Below are 12,369 nucleotides of genomic sequence, written 5' to 3'. Positions count from 1 at the left end.
GTTTCATAATTGAAGATACTCTTTCAATGAGTGAACTGTACGACAAGTGAGCTGAGTCCTAATGAGACTTCTGGAAAGTGGATCTGCCACTCACTAATGAGTGGCCTTGAGCAAGCCACTAAACCTCACCGTGCCTCAGTCCCTCCACCTGTAGAATGGGTCAACTACGTTAAATCATGACAGGGTTTAGAACATTGCCTAACACACAGCTGGTGTAGTATCTGGAGAAACTATTGTCAAAAAATTCCCCTTAAAGCATATCTTAACAAAGTATCGACAGACAATCGACTTCTTCTCTCCTTCCCTCCCTCTTCACCCCTTCTACCCTCCCTCTCTCCCTCCCTCCCTCCCTGACTCCCTTCTCCCTCCTTCACTTACTCTTTGTCTAACAAATAAGAAATAACCACAATTATCCAAGGGCAAAAGACATGGAAAGGTCACAGATCCTGGCAAACCCCACCTTGTGAAGCTTAGGATCCAGCAGCAGGCACATGACTGTTTAAAGTCAGGATTCAGGGATGGAGGTTGCTTCCTTCCAGAGTGCTCATTCTTGGCCATGCCAAGGAGAGCACCAGGAGTAGCTGGGCCTCTCTGCAGACAGAAGTGCCTGCTTCTAGGAGATCTCATATCCACAGGCCGGCATGATGCATGTCAGGTTTTCATTTCCTCTTTTAAAAAACAAATATGTGAATAATATTACTTTTTGGGGAATGGTATATGAGAACTCATAATTCTCGAGTTTAAGTGGAGAGAGGCAGAATTGAAGCCTCATGTAAAGCGGCCGTAAAGGGGCCCTGTTGGTTCCCCAGGGAGAACATCCCATCCAGGCTCCTTAGGTCGCCATTGCGGCTCCTCGCTGCTCCTCCTCACACACATCTGTTTAATAAAAGCAGTCTCCTGTCTTCAGGAACTATAAATGGCATATGTGAAAGCTATCTGAGTGTTCTCAGAGTTGCTAGCTCCAGTCTGCCAGGAGCTGGGAGAGGGACTCTGTCCTGAGCAGACGGGAGGGTCCATGGCTATGCGTGGTCCTCATGGTGTTGGTTGGTGTTAGACGGGGAGGAAGAACTCTTGGCAAGACTCGGCACATCCCCTCCCCCAGGCCCACAGCACACAAGGTGAACAAAGTCACAGGTGTCCTAGGAAAGACCGAGTCACCACAGTGAGGCCGAGCAAAGTGTTGGCTTTCTCTTAGCTGGGCATTCGTACCAGGGGATGGAAGTCCTGTGCCGGGGAAAATGGGCTCGCATCCCTGCAGGCTTCCCTGTGCGAGGTGCCGTCTAGATGCGTTGCTTGCTGTTCAAATAGTATTTAAACTGCTCTGCTGTTGTCCCATGCATGGTGGATCTCAAAGCTCAAAGGAAATAAGATGCCCTGAGCTATACTAACTAGTCCTCAAGCAGCGGGCTCATGTTATTGTACCTACTCCTCCCATCTGAATCATGTGGTGATATATTGTGTCCCCCAATATGTTGTGCACCCTAATAAACTTATCTAGGGGCAGAGGACAGAACAGCCACTAAATATAGAGGCCAGAAAATGGTGGCACACACACCTTTAATCCTATCACTTGGGAGGCAGAGATCCATCTGAATCTCTGTGAGTTCAAAGCCACACTGGAAACAGCCAGGCATGGTGACTCACGCCTTTAATCCCAGGAAGTGATGGCAGGAAGCAGCAAAGGTATTTAAGGCATTAGGACCAGGAACTAGGCTTGTTAAGCTTTTAGGCTTTTAGCAGCAGTTCAGCTGAGATCCATCTGGATGAGGACTCAGAGGCTTCCAGTCCAAGGAAACAGGATCAGCTGAGGAACTGGCAAGGTGAGGTGGCTGTGGCTTGTTCTGTTTCTCTGATCTTTCAGCGTTCACCCCAAACCTGGCTCCAGGTTTGTTTTTATTAGTAAGACCTTTTAAGATTCGTGCTACAGAATCATGCAAACTTATTAAGAATTAGATAAAAATTAACTTGAAGGGACCTTGCTAATCTTGCTTCAGGATGGCCACCTAGATGCCCTTCCCAGGGGTCCCCTGGGAAAACAGAGCTCCTCTTGACAGAACCAACGTCTACATTTTAAATAATAGTTACATGGTGTCTTAGGGTTTCTATTGCTGTGAAGAGACACCGTGACTACAGCAACTCTTATAAAGAAAACATTGAATTGAGGTGGCGGCTTACAGTTTCAGAGGTTCAGTCCATTATCACCATGGCAGGCAGCATGGCGGTGTGCAGGCAGACATAGTGCTGGCTACATCTTGATCAAAAGGCCACAGGAAGTGTACTGTGACCCTGAGTGATGCTTAAACAAGAGACCTCAAAGCCCACCCCCACAGTGACACACTTCCTCCAACAAGGCCACACCTAATTCAACAAGGCCAGTCCTCCTAATAGTGCCACTCCCTTTGGGGGCCATTTTCTTTTAAACCTCCACACACAGAGTAGTCTGTATCTGTCAGGCCCAAAGCACAGCAGACTCACTGAGTTCTCAGGCCCTCAAAACGGTCATCTCAGCCAACAAGCCTGTGAGGTGTGAACAGTGCCAACGTTTTATAAAGAGGGGACAGGCTGTGGACCCTTCCTGCTCATACAGTGGGCAAGCTGATGGAATGGGAATGTGAGTCTGGGTCCATCCAACCCAGGTGCTATGTGAGGAGCTGAGAGTGTCTGGCTTCAATACACCAGCATCTCTTGCTGTCTGGGCTTGAGGTGCAGTGAGTCAAGTGTACCACGGATGGAAGGATGTTTACATGACTGAAAAAGAGAGCCCCAAGATGGGTGTGGCAGAGCATGCCTGTCATCCCAGCTACTTGAGAGACAGGCAGGAGGAGGACTAATTCGGATTGAGAGGAACCTTCTAGCATGTTCTCTAACACCTGCTTCCCTATTGGCTGATCTACATGCCTCCCCTCTGCTACTCTCTTGTACCTCCCCTCTCTCTGTCCCTTTGTCACACTGACCTTATACACCCTGTATGCTGTCACCTCCAATTCCAGACCACCCTGAAGTGATAATTCACACTCCTCACCTGACCACATTGTCAGGCCTCTCCCAGAGTTGAGTGAGACCCTACAAGGAAGGTCTGTGGAGCTGACTAGAAAGGTGTGCAGACCAGCCTCTCTCCTTTACCCTCACTTAGGCCTGTTTGTTGTATAACACTATTCCTGGGGAGGTCTGAACAAAGGTCTACTTACCCCAAAATAGGGAATTGACAACAGACCAAAATATGGATACTTCCTAAGGTGGTCTGAATGAAAATGGCCCCCGTAGGCTCATAGGGAGTGGCACTATTAGGAGGTGTGGCCTTGTTGGAGGAAGTGTGTCATTGGGGGCGGGCTTTGAGGTTTTCAAATGCTCAAACCAGTCCCCTTGTCACTCTTCACACTGCCTTCAGATCCGGATGTAGAACTCTCAGCTACCTCTCCGCACCATGACTGCCTGCATGCCATGCTTCTCACCATGGCAATAATGGACTGAACCTCTGAACTGTAAGCCAGCCCCCAATTAAACGTTTTCCTTTATAAGAGTTGTTGTGGTCACAGCAATAGAAACCCTAACTAAGGCACCACCAAAGCCTAACTTGGTGAACCAATAATCTTATTGGTATCACTTACAGGAATATATGTGAGGGGGTTACTTACAGGAGCAGAAATGACCTGGAGACAGTTGTATCACCAAAGCCTACCACAGTATGGGTGACTGCTCCAAAAGCTAAGAACCAGGAGCCCACTGCACAGCTGTAGGTGGCTCAGCACCACCTGCAGGGTCTGGAGGGCATCTCTTCTGAAGAGTTTTGGCTCACCGGAGGGTGTCTCTAACCAGCCTTTACTGCTGTCTAACCTTGGAGAAGCCAGAGCTTTGCGTGACTGCTCAGTTTCAGGAACTTCCTGGGATAAACTGTGTACCTCCTGAGTCTTCATGAACTTCCCTTTTGAACTGGCAGTCTTATGAACTTCTCCCAAGATAGAATGTTCTACTGGGAGGAAATTGCTGCTGCTCAACACTGCCAGTATCACTGTTTCCTCCCAGGTCTCACCCACCCACAATCTGTACTATAATCAAACCCAGAGACTGTCACTCAGTCCACTCAGCCCTCATGCTGTAGGTATTCTCCCTTCTTCGGTCAACTTTGCATGATCCTCCCACCCTCCCTGGCCTGGCCTGTCATACCTTGTCTCCTCAGAGGCACAATTCATATCTGACCCAAAGTACTCAGACTCTCAAGCCCCAGTCTCGGGGGCTTTCCTTCCTACATAGCACACATACACACACTCATCTGTGTGTTCTCTATCTACTGGTTAAACTATTAATTGAAACTGAAATACTCATTTTTAAAAGGATTGTGTCTATGCTAAATAAGTACAGATGTTTTTTATCTTGTCGTTATTCTCAAAATAATTTACTATGATGGTTATTTATCTAACATTTCCAGCACTATAAGTCATACAGAGGCAACTTAAAAGTATCCAGAATTGTGTTAGTTCTGTGTGAATACTGTACCTTTTTTATAAGGGACTTGAGCATCTACAGATTTAGGTAGCTGAGGGGATCCTGAACTCTGTTCCCTCAAAGACACAGAGGGATGGCTGTATGGACTTAGAAAGAAAATAATTCTTACCCTCAGTTTCCACTAAGACCTCCTTGCTCATGATCCCTAACCCAGTGTCTCCAACCCACCGCAGACTGTATAGCTTCACCCCACCCGTCTTGTATATTCTGTTGACAGGCCCTCTCCACCTGACTGCTGAGCCCTGGTTCTTTGGCCAATCTCATTTTGACCTTGGGGACCCAGAAGTGCTTTTTCTCTGTAGCACTTGTCAAATAGCCAACAAGCAGCTGCTGATCAGTCCCTTCCCTTCTCCTCAACAAAGGCTCATGAAGGCTAGGATGCTACACAGAGCATCCCAGCCCTGGAGTCTGGACTCACTCAGCATGAATGCATTTGGTTCAAACAGGCTGGGATTGAGCAAGCTGACTATCTCAGCGACTGTGGCCTGCCCTGAAGCTTCCTGGGATGGCTAGAGTGGTTTGTCATCCATCGTAGGCTGTGGAAGTCCATGTGTGCTCTGTTTGAAGCTATGTCTGGAATGTGCCCACCTCTATAACTAGCACATAGAATCCCATGCCGGTGTCTCCTTTCTTGAACTAGACATGTTGAGCAAATGTCGTGAACATTCCAATTGCTCATTGATACCGATCCATCCTTATCCCCCATGCTGAGGGTGCATGCGGTTAACTCCCAGCAACCTGGGTAATTCCTGTTAGCTGGTATTGTGTTGAAATACCGCATGTCACCCTGTCTCCTGTGATTGAAACTATCTGGAAATATGTGTCCTCCTTTTAGTCATCTAAGACTGTATATTCACCATAAAGAAACTGTGTCAGAAGACTACCTCTGACAACACCATCATTTCTGTGACAGCTCAATCATTTTTTCAGGAGAACTCACAAGAACGTTGTCTAGTTTAAATATCAACCCCATCACAATGTGAATAAATGGATTTTGATTAGGCAGATAGTGTACATCTGTAATCTGAGCACTGGGTCAGCTAAAGTGGGAGGCTTGAAAGTTCAAGTACGGTTGGAAGTTGAGCCTGGGCCATATAGCAAGACTCTACCTAAACAAACCAACCAACAAACAAATAGATAAATATGAAAGTGAAGAGAACCGGGGCTGGCTCATGGGTAGAAGACTTGCCTAGTATGCACAAGGCCCTGGGTTTGATCCTTAGTATAAAAACTAGTAAATGGAAGCTGAAAATTGTGAATGAGATGAGTCTGTAATAAGTGGCCTAATGGCCCCCTACATCCTATTCTCTTGGACCTGGAAATGTCTTGGGGTGTACAGTATAAGGGAATTAAGTTGAAAATAGAACTAAAGTTGTGTGGTGGGTTGAAGTGCAGCCTCTTTTTAAAGAAAACTGTGTCAAAGCCCTAACTCCCAGAGGCTAGAGTGTGATCTGACTTGGAAATAAGGTCATTGCAGATGTAATTAATCAAGATGAGGTCACACTGCAGGAGGGTGGTCCCCTCATCCAATGTCCTTATGAGAAGGGAGTTGGGGAGATACAGGAACACAGGGAGAACTCCATGTGAAGATGAAGACAGAGACTGGGGTGATGTTCCCATAAGCCAGAATGCTGAAGATTGCCAGCCCCTCCCCGAGCCTAGGAGAGACTTATATTGTAGACCTTCCATCAGACAGAGCCTACTCCAGTGATATGCAGATCTGGAATGTCTGCCCTGCAAAACTGAGACAACATAAATAATCCGGGGTTTTATTGTTTTGTTTTATTATTTATTTATTTTTATTTTATGTGCATTGGTGTTTGGCCTACATGTATGTGTGAGGGGGTCAATTCCCCTGGAACCAGAGCTATAGCCAGTTGTGAACTGCTATGGGGATGTTGGGAATTGAACCCTGGTCCATCTGGAAGAGCAACTGGTGCTCTTAACCACTGAGCCACCTCTCCAGCCCCCAAACTTCTGTTTTTTTAAGCCACCCAGTTTGTGGAGTTCTTTTTGAGGAGCCCTAAGCCTGCAGATTCAGGTTGCCGATCAGCTGGCCTACAAACAGAGATTATCCTGGGCTGTCTAAACAGACCCCATGTGATCACAGGAAAGCAAAAGAGAATAGGGGATTGATCAAGACGCATCCCAAGATGGCTGCCTCCATCACCAGGATAAGGGAGCAGTGTTGAGGAGGAAGTGGAAAAGACAGGAAGAAACCAGCCCACCAACACTTAGGACGAACTTCACATCTCCAGTCCCTCGAGATCACAAGTCGGGGCTGTCTTGAACTATTAGGTTTTTAGTTATTTGTTACAGCGTCAAAGAGTGAAGTGTATATACATATGTCTGAAATATACATATAGATCTTGAACTGTGCCTATGCACAAGCCTATCTGTGATAAATTGTCTTTATGTGTGTGTTCATGTGTGCGGATGTGCACGTTTAGTGCAAACGCTGTATGGGTGGAGGCCAGAGGTCAAGCTTGGGTGTCTTTCTTTAGGCAACATACATTTCAGGTTTTTCTAGAAGTGGGATCTCTCACTAGCCTGGAACTCACCAAGTAGACTAGGCTGGCTGGCCGGCAAGCCCCAGGGATTCATGTCCAAGTCCTGGGGTTGTAAGCACACACCACCATGCTTGCATTTTACATGAGTGGGGATCCAAGAAGTCTTCATGCTTGTGTGGTAAGGGCCTTACCAACTGAGCTATGTTTTCCAGGAGTGTGTGTGTGTGTGTGTGTGTGTGTGTGTGTGTGTGTGTGTGTACATTTTATAGTCACTGATCTACCCAGAATATCGAATTAGAATAGTATACCTTTCAAGTACAGGCTAAAGTTGGCTACTCCAAAATCCAAAATGCCACAAATTTTAAAATGTTTTCAGTATCCACATGGTACCCTAAGTGGAAAATTCCATACCTGACCACACAACAAGTAACAGGTTGTGGTCAAAATGGGTACACCAGAAATACTACATACAATTACCTTCAGGCTGCATTGTGAATTTTGTGTTTGGACTGAGATTTTTAATGCCTGGGAAATCTCCTGATATATATGCAAATTTCCCAAAATCCAAAGCAAACCAGGAATCTAAAACACTTCTTGCCCCAGCATTTTGGAAAAAGGATGCTCAGTTTGTCCATGTACAGGAAATAAGTCTATTGTGGACCAAAAGAGATTCTATTCTGAATCCCAGAGGAATGAGGAGAGGGCAGCCTTGAGAGAGAGACATGTTCACCATGCCTTCCTAAAGAACTCCAGCTCTATGGCTTGGAAGAACTCTCAACTCACTTGGTTAATAAATGCTATGTGCCCTTAAAGTGTGTAGGGGTCACAAGTGAAAAAAAACATGGCCTAAGTTATAATTGTGGCAGAAAATACCCTACAGAGCACCTTTCCCAGATCTGCGGATGTGGAACTTTAGTACACAGTAGTGTTGAATGGGATGGAAGTATCCAAGTGCTTAAGGAAGAGGAGGGAGGCCTCCTACAGCTGTAGTTCAGTGAAATGGTTGCTTCCTGCTGTCAAAAAAAAGCAGTAGCAAGATTGGTCAAGGGTGTAGAAACTCATTTTCTTCTCATGCCTCACTGGGGTATTTTCTCCGAGAAGCAGAAATACGTCTGCCTAAAAAGCAGCCAAATAAGCTTTGAAAGGTCTACACGTGTGATACAGTGATCCCTGCAGACTGCTCAGCGTGTATCTCAGGTGGGAAGGTGTGCCGCCATCTGGAGAGCTCTGCAGGTACCTAGTGTCCCATCCAACAGACACTCACCACCCCCTTAGCCTCTCCAGACCCCATTCTGTTCTTCTCTGTGAGTCTGACTGCCATGTTAGTTACTTTTCCTGTAGCTACAACAAAATACCTGACAAAAGCCACTTGAGATGGTTTATTTTCATCCCAAGCATGAGGACACAGTCAGTCCATCATGGCAGGGAAAACATGGCAGTGGGGGGAACAGGTGGCAACTGGTCCCGTGATTTCTGTAGCCAGGAAGCAAAGAGATGAATGCTGATGCTCCCCTGGCTGTCTCCATTTATTCAGTCTGGACTCAAGCTTAAAAGACCCTGCTCCCATTTAGGGTAGATTACCTCACCTCAACCAAATCTAAATGATCCTTCACAGTCACGCACAAGGTTTGTCTCCTCAATGATCCCATCAAGTTGACAGTATTAACCATCACAACTACTCCAGCACCTCATGTAAGTGTAGTCATTGGGATGCACTTATTTCACTCAGCATGTCTTCAAAATCCACCCATGTTGTAACCCAGGCCAACATTTCCCTCCTCTGTTTTCCTCTTGGACTCTGTTGAAAAGTGAGCCCCTGGAGTGATCCTTATGGACCGGAGCAGCTTACCACATTCACTTGAGCACATGACTGTGGACCTTCAGAATGTAGGCAATAACTGGAGGATGGCATCTTGTGGGATACCAGGACTGGAGGTTTATCTGTAGACCCTAGAGAGGGCCATAGTCTCATGAGTGGGGCACAGAGGTTCTTTTCAAACTTGGGAAATACAAAAGACTGAACAGATTCAGAGAGACTTTTACATTTGGGGTCAGCTCGGCTGCACCAGCACCAAGCCAAGCTCACCCTCACACCTGACATTTATAAGCCCAATGTCAATTGCAGCAGTCAGGATGATCTGACCAGGAGTCAGCTCGTGAGAGAGAAAGTAGGTAGAAGAGTGAATAGAGCTAACAGAGGCAGGATCTGGCTGTTAAAAATACAGAAAGAAGAAACTGGAGAACCGACTCAGTAGTTAAGAGTGCTCACTGCTCTTGTAGAAGACTTGGGTTAGGTTTACCCACATGGCAGCCCACAAGTGCCTGGAACTCCAGTTTCAAGGGTTATGGCACCTCCTTCCTAGCGGCAAGGGATCCTGCACATAGGGTGCACATACATATCCTGAGGCACACACACATACACATTAAGATAAATAATCTTTAAAAAATGCCTAAATACAGAAATAACACAAAGTTAGAAATCATTTATGAAGACAGTGTCTCTATTTCAAAACAAATACCTGCCTTCTCTCCTGCTGCTCGGTCCATACATCCCATGTATCCACTTCAAGAGGATTTGTGACTGAGCAGAACATGACCATTAGGAGGGCTTGAGAATCCATGACCTCAAAGCCTAGAACAGGAAGAAATGTATAAGATGTTATTTTAGTGCTGTGGGAGCAGTCAGTAGAAATTGAATGCTTACTCATTGCCCTGTTTCCCTTCACCTACCAAAGAGACCACAGCACAACTGTGTCTGAGTGCACACAGAGCTGAGTGCACACAGGCTAATGTGGGCTGGATGCTGTGGTCACAGTTTATAAACAGTATATTTCTCTTTTTACTATCACACCACACAGCAGGTACTGTCATCTCTATCCCTCTTGCATCAGTGGTGGGTCCAACAGGAAGAGCTTTGCTAGTTGGAACTGGAGAGGGAGAAATGGGTGACACCACCCAGTGCCCACTCAAAAGTTTCTAGAAATTCTACCAGTGTTTCTAAAGAGCGGGGAGGCCTAGTAAGATTTCATTAAATGGTGTTCAAAGCTATCTTAATGAAGAATGGAATGGCTATCCATGTTCACCCTGTAGAGTTGGTGGTGCTTCTACAAATATTAAGCTCCTGGGCACTAGGAATATATAAGGAAGGATGAAAGAGAGGCTTAAGCTCATCACCCAAGGTCCAAGCAGGGACAGTTCACTGGTATCCCCAAAAGAGCATTCTCCTCATTTGTGTCCTAGTGAATTGTGATTTCCAAACTGCTCAGTTGTTTCCCAGTACCCTGAAGCCAACTGAGAGACACATTTATAGATGACTGAAACAGTGAGTAGACAGTTTGAGAAAAGCATTTTCAAGGGCCATCGTCAGCACCATTTTCTAGTGGCCTACGAGATGCCATCATCACGACTTACTGTCTCTAGTCTGGACGCTTCTCGGGCCGTGGAGGGCAGGGAGGACCTGGTCTTGGTATACTCGTTCAGGCACTAGAGAGGCCTCTGTGCAGACTGTATCAGTCAACTAATGCTGTAGTAACCAATATCACATTGCCTTAAAACAGTGCTAGAGTCTCATGGTAGAGGGTGGGAAACAGAATCAGCCAACTTCATAACCACATGGAAAGCTTCTGTTGAATGGGGGTGTGGAAAGATGACTTAGTGGTTCAGAATGCTTGTTCTATAATTGCAAAGATGAGAATTTGCATTCTAGCACCCACATAATAAGCTGATTGTCTCTGCAAACACCTGTAACCCTAGCTCCAGGGAGAGATGCAGACAGGAGGATTGCTGGGACTTCCTGGCTTCCAACCTAGCCAAAACATTAGCCCCCAGTTCAGGAAGAGACCCTGGCCCTAAGCATAGGTGAAACAAGATGGAATCAATAATACCTTCTTGTGGCCTCCAAACACACATGTATACACTTGTGCACACACATGCACACACATAAATATCTTTTTTAAGCTGCTGTTGGGACATGACCAGTTTCATGTCCGCTCACACTCCATTGAGCTAAGCATGTGTTATGACAACAGATAGGGTATATGATCCCACTACAGGGAGGGAGTGACCAGCTGGAATATTACTTAACCTAACCTGGGAGTGTTGTAGCAGAAAGCTCCCTATACCAAAGAGGCCACTGAACTAGATAACCTCTCAGGTCACCCTCTGTTCTGAAGGTCTGGAATTATTTCCAGAATTGATGACAAAGCTTTCTAGATCTGTCTTTTTCCCCACTCGCCCACCACCAGATTATTTTCTTAATGTCCTTTCTCCCTCTGGGCAGGTGGGTGGCCGGTCAGTGGAGCCCCTGCTCGGCGACCTGTGAGAAGGGTCTCCAACATCGGGAGGTGACTTGCGTGTACCAGCTACAGAACGGCACACATGTCACTACTCGGCCCCTCTACTGCTCAGAACCCCGGCCGACACCAGTACAGAGCTGTGAAGGCCAGGACTGCCTGTCTATCTGGGAGGCATCAGAGTGGTCAGAGGTGAGTGCCTGGGCTGGCCACTGAGGCTGAAGCCATGCAAGGGCCTTAGGCCTTAACCACAGGGCCCACTGTGTGCTGTCTGCTCCAGGGTATTTGTAACTCATCCCCATATACCAAGTCCTCTCCTGCCCCATGATCAGCTCACAAGTGCACTCCAGTTACTTCCTTAAGCCCCATCTAAAATAACAAAATGGCTAAAAATAGACAAACATACATAATGTAGTTTAGAGAATGTGTACACCACTGGGAAAGTACTATTTGATTTCCATTCCTTGTGCAAATTCCTACATAGAGATGATAGATGGACAGGTGACAGATGATGATGATGAAGATGATAGATAGATAGATAGATAGATAGATAGATAGATAGATAGATAGATAGATAGATAGACAGACAGACAGCTACCCATTGACCTTTTCCTTCTCCTTTGGACATGGTTGAGTTTTGGTCACGCTGAGCAGCTGGTTTCAAAGTCTTCTCTGCAATGCCAGGCCGTGCTTACAGGCTGCAGGAGTCCGATTCTGGGAGGGACAGCCTTTGGCGTGCAAGTCAAGAGTCACGAATCTCACACCAAAAAATTTGCTGGAAAGAGGTCAAAGTCAAGGCCTAAGTTTTAAGTAGGAATGCCAGTCCTGGAAATAACACTTTATCTTTGGTGAAGTCATCTTTAGGGCTTTGCCTTGACATTACAATTATGTTGATTGTTTGGATATAAAACAAACAAAAAATAGCTAAATAAAGGGATGCACTTCTCCTGGTTCCACCAAACATAGAGTAGTCTAGAGAACTTAAGGAGGCTAGATCCAAGACACTCTGCAGTATGGAAAATATTTTTAAAGTTCTCTTTGATTGCCAAACATAATTATTTTGA

At 46.1% G+C, this 12,369-nt stretch overlaps 1 protein-coding gene across 1 annotated transcript in view; it reads left to right on the top strand.

Moving 5' to 3' along the window:
- Positions 1-12,369, top strand: part of Adamts17 (ADAM metallopeptidase with thrombospondin type 1 motif 17) — a 321,166-nt gene that overhangs the window by 285,617 nt on the left and 23,180 nt on the right. The window contains 1 exon segment of the mRNA XM_059273139.1: positions 11,293-11,497. Coding sequence (XP_059129122.1) covers positions 11,293-11,497 — 205 coding nt within the window.

This window comes from Peromyscus eremicus, chromosome 1 (genome assembly GCF_949786415.1).
Source record: "Peromyscus eremicus chromosome 1, PerEre_H2_v1, whole genome shotgun sequence".
Taxonomy (NCBI): domain Eukaryota; kingdom Metazoa; phylum Chordata; class Mammalia; order Rodentia; family Cricetidae; genus Peromyscus; species Peromyscus eremicus.
This window is presented reverse-complemented; position numbering and strand designations above follow the sequence as displayed.